Genomic DNA, 21,556 nt, shown 5'->3' on the forward strand with positions numbered 1-21,556 from the left:
GTTCCACTTATGAGTGAGAACATGTGATACTCAGTTCTTTGTTTCTGTGATAGATCACTCAGTATTATAGACTCTAAGTCCATCCAGGTTGTTATGAAGTTCATGATTTTGTCCTTTTTTATGGCTGCATAATATTCCATTGTATATATATACCACTTTTTTTATCCATTCCTCTTTTGATGGGCAGCATGGTTGGTTCCATGTTCTTGCTACTGTGAACAATACTGCAATAAACATACGTGTGCAGATATCTTCTTCATAGAGTGATTTGAGTTCTTCCAGGTATATTCCCAGTAGGGAGATTGCAGGGTCATATGGAAGGTCGATTTTTAGATCTTTTAGGAATCACCACACTGTTTTCCACAGAGGCTGTACTAGTTTACACTCCCACCAGCAGTGTAGAAGTGTTCCCTCTTCCCTGCATCCTCTCCAGCATCTGTTGTTTTTTGAGTTATTGATGATGGCCATCCTGACTGGAGTTAGGTGGTATCTCAGTGTGGTTTTAATTTGCATTTCTTTGATGACTAGTGAGGCTGAGCATTTTTTCATGTGTCTGTTGGATGCTTGTGCATCTTCTTTTGAGAAGTGTCTATTCATATCTTCTGTCCACTTTGTAATGGGGCTGTTTGTTTTTTTCTTTTCAGCACATTTGAGTTCCTTGTAGATCCCAAATGTTAGGCCTTTGTCAGATGTACAGTGGGCAAATATTTTTCCCAGTCTGTGGGTTGTCTCCTGCTCTCTTGATAGTTTCTTTGGCCTTGAAGAAGCTAACCAAAACTCTTAAATCAGCAAATGCTTTGAAGAAAGGAGACACCAAATGGTGGTCATTCTTCTGTTTCTCCCTTCTCCAAGATCTTGTCATCTTCTGCTCCAGTGCCTTTGAGTTCTCTGAGACTTCATACAGAGTCCTGTGATGTATTTTGTTCAGATTTTTGTGATATTATCAGTGGAACTTTTGGTCTGCAACAATCTAGTTCTCTGTTATCTTCTACTGCCATTTTGATGCAATGTCTCCTGCCCCCGGACACTTGCAGTCCAACAAATGTAACCACTTAGGTTGATAGTTGGATCCTACCTGGGAGTGACAAGTTCAATAATATCTCCTGCACAGTGACAGGAGTGGACACTCCTCTACTGTAAAAGCACGTGTGTACTTCTGAGTTCTAATATGCCTATGTCCACTCACCTCCTCCACTTTCACCTCCATGCCATTCCACATAAAATCACTTCCGCTGAAGTCCTTCCTTTCCCTCAGGAAGCCCTTCCTCATCCATCCACTTATTCTCTTTCTCTGTCAGACTGTCTTCTCCCTCCTCTTCTAGGTCACCTACAAGAAACAGGCCCTGGAGGAACAGCTGGCCCAGATCCTGCAGGACCAAGAAGCCCAGATGGACACTCTGCAGCAAGCCCTACAGGAGAAGGATGCTTTGTCTGAGGAGCGGTCCCAGCTGCTGGCCAAGCAGGAGGCTCTGGAGAGGCAGGGCCAGCTCGCAGCTGAGAAGGCAGCTGACCTCAGGTACCCAAGGACCAGGGCATTTATCACATGGCCTTACCCTCAGAGAATCTCCAGTGTGGCAGAGAACACTTGCATAGTGACATAGGACAGGGTGAGTGTGTATACGTGTAAGGTGGACTGAGTAAGAGGCAAACAGAGGCTTTGTGTTGCAGGAAAGCATCTAGAAGAGGTAAATCCAATGAGAGTCTTGGGGTCACTTCATGAAAGAGGTAGTAGCGTGTAACAGAAAATCAGTTCAAACCAGTGGAAGGCAGATGTGGAATACCTTGCTTGTGGATCTGAGGCATTCAGGATGTACCAGCTTCAGGCAAGGTTAAATCCAGGCACTCCCACAGTGCCCTCAGGATCCTGCCTCAGTGCTGCTTGACTCTGAGGAGATTTCTTTCCCAGGTAGTCTTGCCCCGAGAGGTGGCAAGATGCCCAGTGGCCACTGCAGGCTCCTTCCTCCAGCAGACACAGACTCTCCTTCTCACCACAAGGCCTGAGAGCCATCTTGAGTCACTTGACATCCCTGTACCAATCCTGGGAGCCAGGAGTCACAGGGCTCTGGTGGCCATGATTAGGTCACATGCCCATCCCTGGAACCAGAGGTAGAGTTAGCTCCAAGGAATCAAGAGGTTGATGGGGGGGTGGGGGCTGAAAGATCATCAAGGGCAATTTCCAGAAGTTAAAATGGACACTCATAGGCAAGAACAAGGGGGTGCCCATTGGCTGTTGCCTGGTGAGATGAACTGGTCCTGTGATCTCAGCAGAATTCCCAAAGCTGGTAGATTTTTGTAGTAAAGTTTTCCTCCTAGAAGTCCAGAATCTGAGGGGCATGAAAAACTTTGGGGTCCCAGATCCTTGAGCTTCTTCAAGTACACACCTCTCCTCCAAATAAAAGCATGTGCAGAAGTTGAAACGGAAAACCTGGGGAAGGCTGCTCTGGTCTGGTTTCTGCCCACACTCCCTCTTGGGTCCTGGAGACTCAGAAGACTAGGGTTGGAGGTCCCTTTCCTCCCTGCAGTGTCTGCTGCCCAGAACACAGGCCCTTGTCAGAGCCCTTAGCAGCCCTGAGTCCTGTTGTTGCAGCTCTCCTACCTCAACCCTGACCACAGACCCAGACCCAGACTTGTTCTGATGCTATATCTGCCCAGCATACACTCTGTGTGTCTGTCTGGTTGGCTCAGTGGGGCCAGGGGGTGTGGATGCCATATTTAATGAGCTCTCAGATCACATTGATGATGATTCGGTGTGGGAAGTCTTGCTGCAGTTCCTCATCTTTGATGAAACCTCCTCCCAGGTTCATTTTATGAGGGCAGACCTTACTCTTGAAGTCTTTGAGCCCCCTACTCCCAGGACCTGAAAAGGCAGCAACACTGGTGAATCAACTCTCTCAGTTTGTGGAGTGCTGGCACATTCAGATGAACCAGAGTCCTCACCAGCCATACCTCACACCCCATTCTTGCTCAGAGTACCCCATAGGGCGCCAGGCCTCTGTTCCTAGGGACTCAACAGTTGACTAAGTTGCTCTCGAGCTCCTGTGGAGAGAGAGGATGGACACACTCAGATTCCAATGTCTAAGCTGCAGAGACCACAACCCCTAGAGAAGACCAGGCAGGCATCTAGGAGGAGCGAGGCGTGAGGCAAACATGAAGGGAGAATTTTCTACATACAGAACTGGGAAGAGCATCTAAGTGGAGGGAATGCTCAGATGCAAGGAGTGGGGAACATGAGGGTGCCTACGAGGGGAAGGACTGGAACAGGGAGGCGGGCACTGTATCATATGCCAGAAGATGAGGCGTCCAACCTGAGTCCAGAGGACATCTCTTTCTGCAAATGTCAGGGAGCCCTAATGAAGGGAGCTGCAGTGACCAAGGGGATGAAGGAGAAACTGAGACAGAGCCTGGTCACAGCTGTCAAGGTCCCTGTGGCCCATGGCCTGCCTTGACCCAATCTGTTGGGATTATGCAGTTGCTGCTTGTGTGTTCATGTGAATATTTATATTTGAGTCTTCATGGTGTGTTCATGGATGTTGCTCAGCTAGTTTTGTTTTTTTTTCCCACTGATGTGCATCCAGCACAAGGCAGAACATAGTAACAATTACAATTTGCCAGTAATGGTTGGCTGGTTCATAGTTGATGAATTAATTGTCAGAAATTCAGGGTCTTCCCTACCTCTTACCAGGAATGGACACTGCTGTGTGTTGGTGTGTAGTGTTCTAGGCATTTTCTAAGCAATTGCATCTGTATGCACAAATACACCAAGGCAGCTTGGTGCATGATGAGCCAGACTGCTTGTGAAGGTCTAATTTGGCAGGTTGCTTTTGGATGTGACTCCTTCCATGTCAAGAGAATAGAGACTAGTTTCCTCATTCTTGTTAACAAATGCATGCTGTTCCAGAGACAAGATGCACCATAATTTCTAAAACATTCTTCCATTTACTGGCATTTCACCCAAGTCCAATTAATGCCCTATGAAAAACCATAGTAAGCATCCTTTGTGTGTACATTGTCAGAACACATGTGTTTCTACAGAACTGTCTTAGTCCATTTGTGTTGCTATAAATGGACTCCTGAGGCTGGATAATTTATTTCTTAAAAAGAAGTTTATTTGGCTTAAAGTTCTGCAGGCTGTACAAGAAGCATGGCACTGGCAACTGCTTCTGGTCAGGGTTTCAGGAAGCTTCCACTCATAGTGGAAGGTGAAGGGGAGTAGTCATTACATGGCAAGAGAGGGCGAGAAAGGAGGAGGTGCCAGGTTCCTTTAAACAATCAGCTCTCCTGTGAACTAATAGAGCAAGAATTCACTCATTACCATAAAGATGAAGACATTCGTGAAGTGTCCACCCCCATGACCCAAGCGCCTCCCATCAGGCCCCACCTCCAACATTGAAGATCAATTTCAACTTAAAATTTGGAGGGGAAAATCACCCAAACTATGTCAAGAACTGACACCTAGAAGTGGAATTGCTAGGACAAGGAAATGCACACTTTAAGTTTGTAGATTTTCCCCACCCTTTCCCCAAAAAATGGTCCTCACGCCCTTGCCAACACTGGATGCTGTCACTAGTTTAAGCTTTTGCTAATCTGATAAATGATTAGTAATATTGAATGCTTGTGATTTGAATCTTCCTGAGTACTAGTAAGTTTAAGTAAATTTCTTATGTTTTTCAACCATTTGTGTTTTCTTTGTGAATAACAGTCATTTTTCTCATTTTTCTGTAGAATCAGCTGACTTTCTGTCATTGATTGGTAGGAGCTCTTTGCATATGATGGCTATTAACCCTTTGTTTGTATATTTAATGCAGGTTTTTCTTCCACTCTGTCTCCTGTTTTTTAAGTCAGTTTGTGGAAACTTTCCTACAGAAACACTCCTCATTCCTATCTTTAAGTGTATTCAGCCCTGTTGGCTTTTTTATTTTTGTCCTATGACTTTTGTGTCTTGCTTAAGATTATAGAATGTCCATCTGTATTTTTCTACTATTTTTATAATTCTGAGTTGTTTCGCTACTTGTTTGTTTTCATTTCATTTCATTTCACTTTTTTAGTCCACCTGAAACATATTATTATGCAGGAGTCTACTCATTTTTAGCGATTCAAAATGAATGAGACGCCCTCTTGATTTTCTGACTTACTAGGCTGACCTCTCAGGCAGGATCTCATGACTGACTCACCTGTTGTTTGCCGCTCCCTGCAGGGCTGAAAGAGACTCCCTAGAGAGCAGCTTCCTTGAGGCCCAGCAGCTGGTGATGCACCTGCAGGCCCAGCAAAAGCAGCTGGAGGGAGAGGCCCAGAGCGCACGTCTGGCTCAACAGGCCTTGCAAGGTGCTCCACAGGCAGGATCCCTCTGCTCCTACCTCCCCCCAGACAGCCATGGAAGGGCTACTGGAGTGGATCTCAGTACCCATACGTGCTGCTCCCTCTCCCCAGTACTTGAAGGGGCACAAATGTGGGCCTGGAGCTGAGTCCTGAATTAGTCCGGCCACACTTGTCCATGAGGAATAGCATGTGTCCTGCCCAGGCTGCTCCTTGCGCTGGCCCAAGGCTCAGACCTGGGCTGTGGCCACAGGGTCAGCGTGTAACCTCCTGCCCCATCCCCATGCCCTTGCCCTTGCTCAGTCCACCCTGCTGTGTGCTGACCACCTGGTCCCTGAGCCTGGCCACAGGCAGAATAGGAGATTGCACTCCCCAGGGCTGTCACTCCATGGGGAGTCCAAAGGGCCCAGGGGTCCACGTGCTCAGGCTCCGCAGCCAGGCCCTGACACGCCTGTCACTCCACAGGGGAAATGGAACAGCTGAGAAGTGCCTGGGAGATCCAGGAGACAAAACTTCAGCAGGATGTGGGGCGGCTCCAGTGGCAGGTGGCACAGCAGGAACGGGATGCACAGCTGGCCTTAGAGAGCCAGGCACTGACCCACCACGAGGACCTGGCACGGCTCCAGAGAGAGAAGGTCGACTGGCCCGGGCCCACTCGCCACTTCCTAATAGCCTACCAAGCCCTAGAGAATGGCAGACCCTTAGGGAAGGGAATCCTGGGAGACCAAGCTTGGCGCACAGGTGCCCGGGCCAGGGGAGACCCAGCAAGGACCTGCTCACTCTTCACAGTTCAAGTGGGCATTCAAGTCCCTCTCTGGAGAACCCTGACATTGCACTGGAGCTTGTATTTGGGGTAGACCTCTCCTTCACAGAAGAGGCCAGACTGGGTGTTGGCTGGCCTGGTGCAGCTTGAGGGCCAGGAGGTAGAGGAGGCTTCATCCATCAGAACCATTCCATGGGTCACAGGCTCCTAGAGGCCTGGTCTGATGTATCTCTACATTCTGTGCGAGTGTCAGTGGCACACTGCAGAGAATCAGGGATGATTTTATAAACCGATAGGTAAATATGTAGGATGGCGGGGGCTGAGACCCAAAGAGATCTCACATCCAGCTATTCACCCATATACATGGCCATCCATCCACAAGCCCAAGGTGTCTATCTCACACCTGAATCCAACCATCCATCCATCCATCCATCCATCCAGTGTCCCTGTTGGATGACAAAAGGGGTGCAGCTGGCTGGACTGGACAGCCTCTGGGTTCCATCAGTCTTGGCATTCCATGAGCCAGGTCTCACCCAGAACCATGGATACCTGCTGGTCTCACGTGTCTGGACTTCACAACCCATCCCTTTGTCTCGGCCCAGGAGACCCTGAGTTTATCCCTGGCAAAGGAGAAGGAGGTGACTGCATGCTGGCTGGAGAAGGAGAAGGATCTGGTGGCAAAAAGTACAGCCGAGAGGGAGGCTCTGAAGGAGGAAATTCAGAACCTGAAGCAGGAGCGGGATGAGAGCCTCCTCCAACTGGAGCATGAGATGCAGCAGGTGATGGTGGAGCTAGGAGGCCGTAGGGGTACACAACTATACCCCACCTATCATCCCTGGCCCAGCTCGAGGGCAATATGGGGCCACCCCCCAGAAGGTGCAGTCTTTCCATGTTATTGCTATGGCAGCTTGGTCTTCCACAGCAGTCCTGGTGGACAGACATCTACCTAACTACCCATCCATCCATCTATCTATCCATATATACATACATATATCCATCTGTCCATCTGTCCAGCACTTGAATATCCTTCCATTCACTTCCATCCTCTCACCTGAATATTCCTCATCCTTTGCACACATCCATCTATTCACCCATATACATGGCCATCCATCCACAAGCCCAAGGTGTCTATTCACACACCTGACTATCCAACAATCCATCCATCCATCCATCCATCCATCCATCCACTTGACCATTCATCCAGCTATCCGTGCACTCAACCATCCATCCACATAACTATCTTCACTCACTTGACCATCTATCTGTTCAGTACTCACCCAGCCATTGATCCACTCACCTGATCATTCATCCCTCCATTAACTTAAAACATCCATCCATGCTCTTGGACATCCATCCACACAGCTGACAATCCACCCATCCATTCACTTAATATCCTTCTACCTATCCACAAATGCAGTTGTCCATCCACATATCCAGCCATTCATTCATGTGTCTGACTACATATCCATCCACCTGATCAGCCATCCAGCCAGTCATTCATCAATGTCTTCAACTCACTCGACCACCAATCGAAGCACACAACCACCAACCACCCACCTGACCATCTTTCCAGACAATGGCCCTATAAAAGATATCTTCTGAATCCAGGCTGTTCTACTATACCATGCCACCCTGAAGAACTCAGTGTTGAGTGATGGGAAACACAAGTAAACGTGCCCATATGTGCTGTCACACAGTGTGATAGGACTATGAAATGTTGATACAGATTACAAATTATAGTAGCTGGAGTAGCCGAAATTCATTGCCAAGCCTTCTGCATTTCATATGACAACACTCTGAGGTACATGCTCTAATTATCCCCATATTACAGGTAAGAAAACCAAGGTCCAGAGATGTTGAATCCCTTGCCAAGGTTGCATAGTACATCTGCTGTGCACTGAGACCTATGCTCTTCACTGCCTCATTAAGGGTTCTTTTGTCACCTCGGTTCAGGGCTGGACACCACTACTCTTCTTCCTGTGATGGAGGAAGGAAAGGCCTTAATGGAGGAATAGGAGGCTGCCAGGTAGAGTGAGAGAGGGCATTTACAGAATGTCTGGGAGTGGCATGACGCTCTGTACAGCTGCCAGGCTGCATGTGAGTGGGGACAGCAAGCAAAGAGGATAGAGGTATCACGAAGGGTCTCACACACCAGGTTCAGATAACAGGGAGCCAATGGATATTCTTGAGCAAGGTTGATATGATGAGGGTTAAGCAGAAGAAAGAATGGAACCAGGAGGCTGTGGAGAAGCTGAGGCAGGGTAACAGGTGGAAGAGACTGAGGGCTGAATCAGAGTCAGGCAAAGAAGGAGATGGGTAGGTCTAATGACCCTGGGATGTGGTGGTATTCTTTCTATTGGACAAGAAGAGGCTCAGTGGGAAGCAACACATCTGGGGAAGTGGGCGGTTAGTCCAGGCCCCCATGCAGCCCCTCACTCTCATCTGAGACCAACCACTGGTCCACACTGCCTGCTCTCATGAGACTATAATGGCAACTTCCTAATGGCCATGCTGCCCAGGGAGAGGGAACTCAGTCAAAGAAGAGCGCAGGCTAAGAGAATAGACAGATGCTGTACGCTAGTGGCTTCCCTGGATCCATAGTGTGGCCACAATAAATCTCAGCCCAGAGTTGTGACACAGATGATTAATCCTTGGGCCATTGATGCAGTGGAGCAGGTGGAATTTTCCTGGAGCTCTTTCCAGTCAGCTGCCTTTCATTTTGGGTAGCCTGTGTGGAGAAATAGAGCAGAGAAGTGGAGTTAGGAGATCCAATGGGCAAGTTCTAATGCTCCTCTGAGGTAACTGAGGACTTCAGTCACAAGATAGTCTTCAGAGGCCTTAGTTCCTTCTATAATGAAGAAGAGAAATTCTGTATGGAGCAAAAGAAATGGAACAGCTGTCCCAGGAGGGAGCATTTTCACTTTAATCCTCCATTCTTCTTTACCTACTGCATCTAAATTGTGACTTTCCTACATCTGTTTGCAAAGTGAAGTCCTTGCCCCAGTGAATGTCATAACTTCTAACTTTGATGAAGTTTTGCCTAAAATGTTAACAAGTACCCACTTGCTGTGTCCACTAGTGAGAACCAGGAAAGAAAGAGACAAGGCCCTGTCCTTGAAGACCTTAAAGTCCAGTGAGATGGCAAATTTATCAAAAGCTAATGGAACTTAGAGCAAATCAAGCATGGACTCGAGGAAAGGAGAGGACCAAGGGGGAAGCATTGCTGTTAAAGACTGTTTAAAATGCAGAAAGCCATTCTACGACAGTTCCCCATTTCAGCCTCTCACCTTCACTCTGCACCTCAGGGAACTATTGTCCTTTCCTTTTCATTCCTCTGCAATATTGACGTGACATTCTGACACTAATAACCCAGAATCAGCACAGACCTGACAGAACACTGTCCCCAACAATACTAACTTCACTTCAGACACCAGCTGCAAGTGCAGGGGTCTTCAGGTCACCCATACTACTGACCAACTGACTACAAGTTTGGAGTTTCCCATGATCCCCTCAGGCTCAATCATTCACTAGAATGATTCACAAAACTCAAGAAAACCCTGTACTTACTATAGCAGTTTTACTATAAAAGATATAAATTGGGGCCAGCCAAAAGAAAAGACACATAGGCAACATCTGGGCAAGTCCCAGACACAGCGCTTCTGTGCCACCTTCCCATGGAACTGGCACTTCTACCTCTCTGCACGTCAGGATATTCACCAACCAGGTGAGCTTCGGTGTCCAGAGTTTTTACTGGGACTTCACTGTTGTAGTATAATTGACTGAATAATTAGATGTGATTGAAATAAGTTTCCAGCTCCCCTTCTGGAGGCTGAAAGGTTAGGCTGATATCCTGTGGTTCACAGCCCCAACCTTCTAATCAGCAGTCATTCTGAGACAGACAGTCTCATCCTAAAACTAAGTAGGAGCCCACCATAAGTCTCCTTATTAGCATATGCTCAGGCATGGTCCAGGGGCCCAGCATGAATACACAGACCCTTCTCACTCGGAAAACCCCTGGGTTTAGAGACTCCCTCTACCAACCTGGGAAAAAGACCAAACAAATATTTTATTATGTAACATTCTTTACAATTGTTTGCAAATAGAAATATACAATGTTGCCGCCCCACCCCTCCCACACATACCTTTTAAACACAAAAAGTAAGAAAAGTCCATGCAATTTTCTGGCCTTTCTTTCTTCAACATATCTTGGCAGTCTTTCCACATCCTTGTGCTCAGAGCTTTGCTGTTCCCTGTCACAGCTGCATGATACATGTTGGGTGCATGGGTCTGCCTTTGTTTGGCTGCTCTCCTGTGGGTGGGCAACCTGGTTGTTTCTGGCTCTGTTGCCATTGCAGACAATGTGATAATAGTCATTGGTGATGCCGGGTATTCATCATCCTGCATGTGGACATACATGTCTCCGGGCTTCTCTCCCACAGTGAGCCTGGGCACAGAGATCATATACATTGGTGATTCTGCTAGTCATTGCCCTCTTGGAGCTGTGGTAGAAACACTACATTCCAGGCTGTGCATGAGATGGAGTATTGTCAGGTGTTTGGGGACCACTAGTGGTTCCTTCATTGTGTGCTGTAGGAAGCATTATCTGGAAGGAGGGGTGGGGAGGTGATTCATAAAGCCCCCTGACCTGAGTGGGGAAGAGCAGTATTTGGACAGGTGCAGGAAGGGGAGTTCCCAGACATGGAGGTAGGATGATGCTGGTTGGAGGGGAGGTCCTCAGGAGGGAAAGGGCTCAGGACTCAAGGGCTGTCTCTGTGGGCACTGCTTCCCCTCCCCAGCACAGGAGGTGGGGGAGGGGAGATGCTGCGTCTGGCAGGGTTTTAGCACTCAGCATTGTGCTGCAGCCTCTCATTAGAGAGTGGGTCTACCCTCTCCCCTGAGCTCCCCACCTCTCTCACAAGCACCCCCCCATCATGTCCAGGCCCTGTCTCTGAAAGAAGCAGAGCGGAGCCTGCTGAGTGAAGAGCTCATCAGGGCCACACGAGCGCTGGATCAGGTGCAGCAGGAGGCCCAAAGCCGGCAGGAGCAAGCTGAGGTGAGCTAGGGATGGGTGTTCAGCCTGGCCACATGCATAGCCCAGGAGGTGCTGGCAGACCCCAGCTGCACACCCCTCCTGCCTGGTCCCAGCAGTATGTCCCTTTCCATCCCCTGCCTGCCTGAGCCTCAGTTTCCTCCAGGTGTCTCCAGTTCTTCTACTGGAAGGGGACACTATCTCGGTGGGCAGGAAAGGCTAGAGTGAACCAAGCTGTGTCCCAGGTCCTGCCCATGGTAGCAGGCCATGAGTACCAGGACTCCACCTGGCCCAATTCTCCTTTGGCCTCAGGTTTGCCAGGGGCTAGAAACAGGAGGACCTGGCCCAGCAGACCATGAGCCAGCTGCAGCAAGAGGCAATGGGGGGAGGGGGGTCAGGGGAGGAGACCCAGGCCTGTGTCCCCTGCTGGCCACAGAGGTTCAGCCTTCCCTGTGTATGCCCCTGAGCCGCTCATAGCACAACCAGGGACACACACACAGGCCTCTCAGGACTCACCACCCCAGAGATCCCTTCCAAAGAGAAACTGAACTGGAGACAGCTGGCACTGCACCCGGGTTTTGGCCAGAAAGAACACCCACATGGAACCCTGAGCAGAGCCAGGAGAAAGGCACTGAGGGGCCAGGGCAGCCCCCCAGTAAACAACCACCCACTCTCAGCCACTGAACAGAGGCCTTCACATGCACGAAGGCTACCATAGACAGCCAGCTGGGGTTACCTGAGACCCCTGACTTTTCCTCTGAAGCCCATGTCCAGGGGACGGGGAAGACAGCAACAAATAAGGCTTGGGTGGGAGAGCTCCGAAGGCCCTGTGCCTCTACCCCGTGGGCAGGGCTGGACACCCACTACTCTCGCTGGTGGGTGGCCTCTGGCCTGCAGAACACAGAGGGCTCTTGTGAAGTGGTGCTAGGTCCTGTGTGAGTGATACAGACAAGGGACCCAGCTCACAGGGAGGAGGTGACCAGAGCACAGTGATAGGATATGAATCAGAGTGCTCAGGGAAGGGTCACCAATGGCTCAGGGAGTCTGAAAAGGGACTGCTTGCATCAGGGTCAGGACTGCTGTCCTGGGTGGTTGGCAGTGGGCAGGTCCCAAGTGAACACAGGTAGGTGTGTGCACCAGGCAAAAAGAGCAGAACTTCAAGGCACGGAGACATGGGTCCCTTCCTTTCGGGGGGATGGATGGGGTGGAGGACGAGGCCGGACCCTGCACTTCACGTAACCCAGGCCCTCTCTGCTATACATACCCCAATAGTTGGATCCGCCTCTGCCTCCTGCCTTCCATCTCCCACCACATCTTGGTGACCATGCTGCTCACTTCAGTGCCTTTCGCTCATTTTTAACTCAAGAGATTTTTTTTTTAATTCCACTCTGGTCCCTGGAGTATCCCAGCCCTGAAAACATAGGGTTAGATGCTCCACTGGCGTTAAACGAGTACTCAGTTTGTCGGTGAACAGGCACTGACCACAGTGCAGGCCCTGGCAGTGGACCTCTCCTGTGTAGTCCTGAACAGGGTCTGTTTTTGCTGACTGTACAAAAGGTGGGGAGTGTCCAGAGAGCAGAGCCTTGGAGCAGAGGAGATGCTTGATTACTCAGACAGCTGGGGCAGGGACTCATGGCTGCTCCCCAGGCCACTGCACAGCGGGAAGGGTGTTGTAATTAGGAATTGGCCGCCAGGGTGTTTCCCCCTCCTGTCTGAGCCATGACCCAGAATCCTGGTCCCGCTGAGCAGGGCAGCCCAAAAGAACTCCTGGCACCCCAAGAAAGTCTTGCCTAAGAACTTTTCACTCACTCCATGCAGCCCCCACCCCTGCTCTCTCTCTGCCCCCAAGGCCTGGTGGCCCTTCCCTGGGCACAGACCTGGAGGGGTCCATGGGTCCACGGGTCCATGGTCCCAGGAGAACCAAGCTTGGCATCGGGTTTGGACTGTGCCCCTCTCTCCCCCCAATCCCTGACCCAGTTGCTCCCTTGGCTCCTCCCTGTGGGCAGGGAACCGGGAAAGCCCTCCTGAGACCCTGGCTGCTGATATCTCCAGCTTACAGAGGGGCCTTCTCTGGAGCCAGCGCTGGCTTCCAGAGTTTTCTCTTGAGCTGGCCTTGAGTCTCCCGCTGGACTTGGGACCAGACCTGCCAGCCAGTCAGGCTCTGTGGGGAGCTCATTAAGGGTTCTTTTGTCACCTCGGTTCAGAAAATAGAAATTAAAACTGCTGAGAGGAGCAGGAGGAGAAAGATGCCAGCCAACGAACTCCAGTCATGAGATGACATGAGAACGAGCTGCCTTGGGTGGGCAGAGGGGCTTCCCAGCCTGAGTCACCACTGCTGCCAGGGATCCTAGCCTGTGCCCTGTCCCCTCCATCCACACCAGGGTGTCTGCATCCAGATCCCACTGAGCACCCACCACAGGCACTGCTAGGCCCGTGCTGGGGGCACAGAGCCATGACCCAGTTATCCAAGGTGATGCTTGCCAGCCGAGAGAGACAGCAAGGGCTGAGGGATAGAGAGGTGCAAACGACGGCTCTTTTACCATGCGAAGGAGGCAGAGTCTTATAGGAGACCCCACCTAGCAGTGTCCTCCAGTGGCCTGCAAAATCCAGGTGGGTGGTAGGGTCTGGGCTCGCAGAGATCCAGCACAGGGCAATCTACAGGTACCTATGCTCCCTGGAACACAAAGCCAGCTTCAGAAGGGACCTGACCTCCTGCCAGCTGCCTACTGCCCTGCCCCATAGAGTGGGAGAGGCCCCCAAGGCCACAGGTATGGCACCCTGAAGGAGGAAGGGTTCTAACCCCTCATGCCGAGGACACTATGGCCAGAGAGCCAAGACCACCCTGGGTCTAGCCAACCCTGCTGCCTCAACCTGGGGCCAGGGGATGATGGGGAAGATCCTTGCAAAGAATGCTATGACCTAAGCCTAGGGCCTGTCAGCAAGAGGACCCTGTGCCCTGTGCATGCCCAGCAAGTAGCACTAGAGAGGAACGTCTTGGGTGGTATGGCTGACAGGGGAGAAGATTCTGTTTGGGTTATGTCCTATATGGGTGTCGGGGTTGCCTGAGTGTGTTGGTGGCATCACTGCCAGAATAGCCCCTACTCCTCAGTGTGCAGGCTGAGCCCAGCGACCCCTCCCAGGTGTGTCTATTGATACTCACACATTTAAAGCTGGTGGGGGCAGTGAATGTCCCCTAATCTCACCTGCCTGTTTGACAGTTCTGGAAACCAAGGACCCGTGGACCAAGGGCCAGTTGACCAGTGGCTTGTGTGGTCAGCAAGGCCCAGCTCTCCGGCCACTGCCATACCTCCTGCTCTGAGGTTCTGGCCTTCCTCACCTTACACTGATGGCCCAGGCCCCAGGGAGGCCAGCCAGAAGCACTTGCTCTGAGAAGGGACAAGTTGCCCATCCCTGTGCTGACTGCTGTAGGTGCTCCAGATCATGAGACTTGATCCCTGATTGGGCCCCTCCTGGCAGCCTGAGGTCTGACAGCCTGGGGACCCCAGAGGAAAGGCACAGTGGGGGCACAGTGTCCTTGGAGGTCTCAGCCCTCCTTCATGGGGAATGCCCTTCTGCCTGGCATCCTTCACCACCGTGTCTCCAGGCATGAGAACCCTGACTCAAGCTCCCACCTCCTACCACCTGAATGAACAGCTGGTCTGGCCACAGGACAGCAGATAACCAGCTGTCTGTGCCTCAAGCAGGCCTCCTGGGTGCAACCATGGGCTCACTGCTTCCCATAGGCCACCATCAGCACCACAATTGAGGAGCTGAAGGCCCTCCAGGCTCAGTTTGAGGATGCCATCTCAGCCCATCAGAGGGAGGCCGCAGCTCTGAGTGAGCGTCTTCGGGACATGGCAGCCCAGCGAAGTAATACAGAGAGAGAGGTGAGGGGCCAGGACTCCAGGAGGGAGGCGGAGGGGAAGGGGAAGGTGTGGATGGATCCAGGCTCATGGTGGGAGGTGTGGACACCTCCTGGGGGTGCCAGGAGGGAGAGAGAGAGTGGGGTAGGTATTGAGAGAGAGGAGAAAGAGTTGGGCAGGTGCACCGAGAGAGATTGGGAGGTGCCAGGAGGGAAGGGAGAGTGGGGGTGCCCAGAAGAGAGAGAGGCTATACCCCAGGAGGAGGAGAGAGCAGTCTGGGGGACTCTTCAGAAGAGACAGATACAGAGGCCAAGTGGGAGGAGGGTGCCCTCACTCAATGCCCACCCCAGAGGGAGATCAAGAACTGGTAAAGTAGTGCCAGCTCCTGCCATCAGCTGAGGGAAGCAATAATGTTTTCGTGAAACGGTATCATTTTTAAGTCTTCTGAAGGGTGACTTCAGGGAAGGAAATGGACTTGACCTGAGTCAGAGTCCTGGCTAAGTGGAGGGGAGCTGCCCAGGGGCTACTCTGGGCTGTGGCAGGGGTGAGTGTAGGCCAGGGACTCGGCTCCTGCTGCCCCTGCTTTGTCCTGGGAAGGTCACAGCACAGCTGCCTGCTCTTTGCACAGTGACCTCCAAGGACATGGCCACCTCTGGAGAGTCAGCTCGTGAGAGGGTTGGCCAAAGCTGAGGACTTCCAGGGTCCTTCCAGTGTAGCCCTTTTGCTTTGTACACATTAGGAACATCCAGTCAGGGAGGGCCCACCTCAGGAGGCAGCTATGGCTCCACAGCAGGGGAATGGCCCCTGGGTAAAGGGAATAGCTTCTTCCCAAGACCTTCCTGAGAGACTGGTGTGACCTAGGGGGTGGGAAGGAGCCGGATCTTCAGCCAAGAGACCTGCCCATCCAACAAGCCATGGGAAGACCCTAGGTGAGCCAGGCTTTGTCCACATAGCATGAGGCTCCATTGGGTTGAGCACTAGGATGGATTGAGGCTGGATATGGGGTGCCTGGGACAGGGGGCAGGAGAAGAAGTGGGAGCTTTAGTAGGGTTTTCAGGATGGCCCTGAGCCTGACCAAACTCCAAGGTTGACAGGGAAGTCCCAGGGCCATATGATGGTCACATGGTGTAGGGGACAGTCAGGTAGGAGACAAGAGAGACCACTGCTGGACCAGGATGGGGCTCAGCAGTCAGGCAGACTGGAGAGATGTTTCTGAGGAGATCTGACAGGACTTGGGGATGCCTGTGTGCAGCAAAGGCAGGAGGGCACAGAGATCTGGGCTGAAGGCGGGGAAGGTCAGCCAGGGCCCTGGTGGGGCCCGCAGGGATGGTGGCCTCGTGCACTCTCTGGGCTGTGTGCCAAGGCTAGGGGTGGGTGGCTCACACAGGGCTGGAGCCAGCAGCCGGCACACACTGGTCCCAGAGGCCAGGCTGACCAGCAGGGACAGAGTGAAGAGAGGGCCTTGGCCCTCCCCAAGCACCCCCAAGGGGCAGGCTGAGAGCGCCTGAGAGAGGAAAAGAACATGATTTAACATGACGGGCTGTTTACATTGGCCCCAAAGAGAAAGGTCTCCTTTCAACAGATTTCAAAGTCAGGCCCTGTCAGCGACCACACGGGGAAGCAAAATGAGATTTCAAAACTGGGGGCAGCAGAGGGAGGAGCCAGGGAGACTGGGGGTGCATGTGTTCTGGGGAGATGAATGAAGATAGCACAGGCCTCATTGGAAGCTCAAGTTACTGGAAAGGAGGCCCTCGGGAATGGAGTGGGGGCCTCCAGAAAGGAGAAGGGCCCCCCAAAGAAGGGAAAGTTCCCCAGAAAGGAGAAAGACCCCCAAAAGGAAAGAAGGTACCCAGAAAGGAGAGAAGGGACCCCCAGAGAGAGGGGGCTCTCAGAAAAGAGAGGGAGGGTCCCCCAAAAGGATAGAGGGGCACCCCAGGAAGGAGAGAGGGGGCCCTCAGAAAGGAAAGAAAGTGCCCCAGGAAAGGGAGAAGGGGCCCCCAGAAAGGAGAGACGGGGCCCCAGGAAGGATAGAGGGGTCTCCCCAGAAGGGAGAGAGGAAGTTCCCAGAAAGGAGAGAAGGAGCTCCTAGAAATGAGAGAGGGGCAACAGGAAACTGAAGAGCTTGGGAGTGTTTAAGGGGGACAAAAGGAGCAACCACAGAGAGAGGTAGGCAGAGCCCTCCAGGCGCCATGCTGGCCCAAAGTCACCATGGAAACCATAATATGTTCACAGACTTTAAACTGGAGAAATTTCGAGGCTCTGAAAGCCCTGTCTGAGGTCCACACATATATGGATGTGAACACACACACATAAACCCACATTAGGCACTGCTCACATACGTGCAAACACACATGCATACGCATTATGCACACAGTGAGATCACACACTACTATGTAGTCTCTTGCACTCAAAGTGATGAGTGCACACTGAATGCACACACACGTGGCCCATGCAGTCATGTACCCATACAATAGCACTCATGTATGTCAGCACATATGGACACTATTCAGTATACACATGAGTGCACAAAAATGTGCACCAAACATACACATGCATGTGTGCACACACATCATGCGTGCATGTGAGCAGACATGTGCACACACGCACATGCACAGATATTTACACACCAAGCACACATGAGTGTATAATTGCACATACACATGTCTGTACACCACATGAGTGTATACGTGCACACACGTATGCACATCATGCACACACAAATGTACACTTACACATGCACACATATGTGTACAGCACACACACATACGAGCATACACTTGTCCTCACAGCAGTCCCCTCCCCTGCTTTCCCGCCACAGCCCTCCTCCCTGCAGAGCTCCCGAGCTGCCTCCCTGCAGTAGATTTCAAAAGAGGCTGTCTATACAATTTCTAGTAAAGAAATAATTATTATAATCACATTAAGCGATTTGGCTGTAAAATTCCTGTAAAAGGGATGGTTGTTCTCATGAGGCAGAGGGAGGCGGGTGGGTGGTGGGGGCAACCGGGGGGGCCTTCCCCGAGTGTGTTTTGCTTGTTTTCATCTCCTCTGCCCTGGGAAATGAAAACAGTTTCTTTTATGATGGATAGGCTCTTTCGCTGGTCCTTGACCTTCTGGGCGGATTTCTGCTGAGCTCGCGGAAAATGTTCTGCACGCCTGTGGCTCCCACATGTGGGGGTGGAGGGAAGCAGGGGGTGAAGGGGGCCTCGGGCTCTTCCCAAAAAACAGAACAACAATAACAGTGGGTGGACTAGGGAGCCAGGCCGGCCAGGGGCCTGGACAATGTCCTGAGAAAACAGCCAGCAAAGAGGGGTTTGCTTTTGGCAAGCCAGCGCCTTGACGTCGCCGAGTTTCTGTGGCTTCCCCTCTCCCCCTCCTTGGGTATGCCCCCACCGCTTCCCCTACCTCCTCCCCAGGGACACACAACAGCCGAAATGGAGGCTTCTTCAAGGTTTCTGGTCAGGGCCAAGCTCAGGCCTCACAGGCAGGAGACTGGGGGTCAAGGCTGAATCCCAGCAAGTCCCCACCCCATAACCTAGTGCTGAGGAGTAGTCTAAGGCCTGTCAGGTTGCGACTGTCTTTAGACTCCCCATCATGGGCTCTCCCCAGCGTCTTGAGATGCCTGATGTCCAGGGCAGGAAACTGAGGCTGCGGCCCTTGACACCACCACACGTCAGCCTAGAGGCTTGGCTTTTGTGTTCTCTATCACCACAAAGTCAGCAGGTCCTGCCTGGAAGCCCTCAGGTGGTGAGGAGGACATCCACGTAGGGGGGGAGAGGAGAGAAGGCACACGAGCCCTGGCTCCAGCATGATGGAGTCACTCATCCTCAGCCTGGAGCAGGCCTGGCAGGGAGGAGGACTCAAACCGATGCTCCCTTTTTCTACTCGGTCAGCCTACAGAGGTGCAGAGCAGCCTAGGATCAGTGGCTGGGCCTCCAAACCTGGGACAGGGCATAACTTCCACTGGCTCTGGAGCCTTCCCACCATGATCCTCCTGCCTCCACTGCCCTACCCCTTAGGTGAGAGGCCCACGCTTCTCTGGGTGGAGCTGATGGGCAGCCTGGCTCGAGTGGCCCCCAGTACTGCAGGAGGATTCTGAGGGCACAGGCACCAAGGCTCCCTCCCCACTGCCCCCTACACCAACAGAAGAAGGAGGTCTGAGGGAGCGGCAAGCTCACACTATGTGGTAGTCAGTGTTCTGGGGTCCAGGGAGGTAGTACAGGGCAGGGCCAGTCCCAGGAGGGAACAGGATGCATCTGTCTGGGCTCTGAGACTGGCCCTCCACTCACAGCCCTCCTAGCCTCAGCAGCGGTCGGGAGAAATGGTGCCACATGGTGGGCAACCCACCTGAGGACCCAGGGCTGGATGGGACACCAAATGCCTGCCAGACCAGAGTTGGAGCCCACTAGCCCTCTGCGTCTGTCCCCAAAGAAGCGGCCTCTATTACTTGGGTCCACAGTTCCCAGCTGGCCCCCAGAGCCACTCGCTCCTCCCCCAGGCTGAGAGGCTTCGGGCACAGTTGACTGTGGCCCAGGAGGGGCTGACCATGCTGCGCCAGGAGCTGCAGGGCATTGAGGAGAGCCGTGAGGGGCTGCACAGGGAGGCCCGGGAGGCCCGCCGGGCGCTGGGCGATGAGGCCCGCGAGAAGGACGTGCTGCAGCATTCCAACAGCGAGCTGCGGGCTGCCATCCGCAGAGCCGAACAGGAGAAGGCCAGGTATGGTGGCCACCCCAGGGAGAACCCTGTGGCCTGATACTCACCCCAGGGCATGGTGAGGATGGGCAAGGAGGCTGAGAAGGGGCATCCTATTGAGCTGAGAGGGACGGACAGTGGGGCAGAAACACCAAGGAGGCCTCCCACTGTGCAGCTGAAGGGTGCTGCCCCCTGAGAGGGAAGGCTGGGGTCACAGACAGACTCATCCCTGCCTGCAGGGAGTTCCCATCCAGCTGGCAAGACAGGCCAAAGCTGGCCTCCAGGAGACTATGGAGGGCTGGGGGCGGAGGGAGGCCAAGGGCCTGGCCGGGGGCTCCAGGAAGGTCCCCTATATGAGGGACAGCCAGACTGGACTGCAGCCCTCATAGGAGATGGCAGACCTGCCAGGCTGGCTGGACATTGGGTGTCTTGGAGCATCATGGGCAGGAGGCAGTAGGGGGTGACTGAAGAGATGAACAGTGGACAGGTGCCATGCCAGCAGGTGCTCATATCTAGGAGGAAATGTGCCTGAAAGGTGACATTAAAACTAAATCCACAGAGGTTAGCTTTGGGGACACCGTGGAAAGTCAAGACTGGGGGCACAGTGTCACTAGGGGAGGAGGAGACCTGGTGAGCAGCCATGAGGGCCTCCTCTAGAGAGGTGTTGGGACCCCTGGGTGATGTCCCTGGCTCCAACCTGTGGCACCCTCCTCAGTTTTAAGCGGTCCAAGGAGGAAAAGGAGCAGAAGCTGCTTGTCCTGGAGGAAGCCCAAGTGGTGGCGCAGCAGGAGGCCAGCGCATTGCGGACCAGCCTGCGGGAGCTGGAGCAGGCACGGGTAGATGCCCACCGGGAGCTCCAGGAGCTTCGCAGACAGGTAGGGTAGCAGGGAGGGAGTCAACATCTAACCAGGTGAGGGGACTGTGCTGGAACCTCACCCCCACAACTCACAGACACCCTCCCACTTTCGTATCCAGCTCTGCCAGGGCTGCAGCACCAGAGCTCCAAGGCCTGAACTCACCACTGCCTTTGAAGCACTCTGTGTCCAGACTTAGGGCCACACCCTGCTCACACTCACAGGGTTCTTGGTTGTGCGTGCCCCATGGGTGCAGACAACAAGAATGTTTTAGCAAGAAAGAGGAGAGCAGCTATGACTGCACACCTAAGTTACCCCAAACTTCATGGTCTAGAAAACCTTTTTGATGCTCACAAACTCTGTGGGTCAGGAATTCATCCAGGCAGGGAGGGGAGGGCGTGATTCTGCCAGGTGGAGGTGATGATGAGGAGCTGGAATCATCTGCAGATGTTGGCACGCACCCACTGCTGGGGTCGACACCCCCATATTTCCCTGGCCCAGCCACCATCCCACACTCCCTAGTCAGTGCCCACCCTGTCCGACCCGAGCCCTCCTCCTTGTCCCAGGTCCTCAAAGAGGAGGCACCAGCTGTATGAATGCAGAGTGGCTGAGGGTGACATCTCCCAGGAATGTCCTGTGGGGAGCAGGACCTGCCCTTGAACCAGAGCTGGCCCTGGCCTGAGCCTCCCTGAGGGCAGCCTGTTGCCCACAAGGGAGGATGTGTGAACAGAGGCAGAGGTCAGGAGGCTGCTTGGACTCCAGCACAGAGTTCCGGGCGACCGATCAGTGCAGTCTCCACGCCCCCAGGTGAGGACGCTGGAGGCCGAGAACCAGAGGCAGAGTCGTGAGGCCAGAGAGCTGCAGATGCGATGCACACAGGAGGCGCAGAGACGACAGCAGAGTACACAGGAGGCCCTGGAGCTGCAGGGGCAGGCGGCCCATGCAGAGGCTGCACTGGAGAGTGCCCAGAAGGAGGTGGGGGGGCTGCCTATGCTCAGAGGGCCCAGGAAGAAGTGGAGGCCAGCCCTGCTTCCTCGCTGTCCCC

The 21,556-nt window shown here is 52.9% G+C and overlaps 1 protein-coding gene across 1 annotated transcript in view; it reads left to right on the top strand.

The window, feature by feature from the left end:
- CROCC2 (ciliary rootlet coiled-coil, rootletin family member 2) overlaps window positions 1-21,556 on the top strand; it is a 77,712-nt gene that overhangs the window by 32,444 nt on the left and 23,712 nt on the right. The window contains 9 exon segments of the mRNA XM_021709871.1: window positions 1,323-1,516; window positions 5,195-5,322; window positions 5,779-5,948; window positions 6,679-6,855; window positions 11,016-11,129; window positions 14,849-14,992; window positions 19,464-19,681; window positions 20,373-20,532; window positions 21,319-21,486. Coding sequence (XP_021565546.1) covers window positions 1,323-1,516; window positions 5,195-5,322; window positions 5,779-5,948; window positions 6,679-6,855; window positions 11,016-11,129; window positions 14,849-14,992; window positions 19,464-19,681; window positions 20,373-20,532; window positions 21,319-21,486 — 1,473 coding nt within the window.

Source organism: Carlito syrichta, unplaced genomic scaffold (genome assembly GCF_000164805.1).
Source record: "Carlito syrichta isolate Samal-C Ts95f unplaced genomic scaffold, Tarsius_syrichta-2.0.1 Scaffold287532, whole genome shotgun sequence".
NCBI classification, from domain to species: domain Eukaryota; kingdom Metazoa; phylum Chordata; class Mammalia; order Primates; family Tarsiidae; genus Carlito; species Carlito syrichta.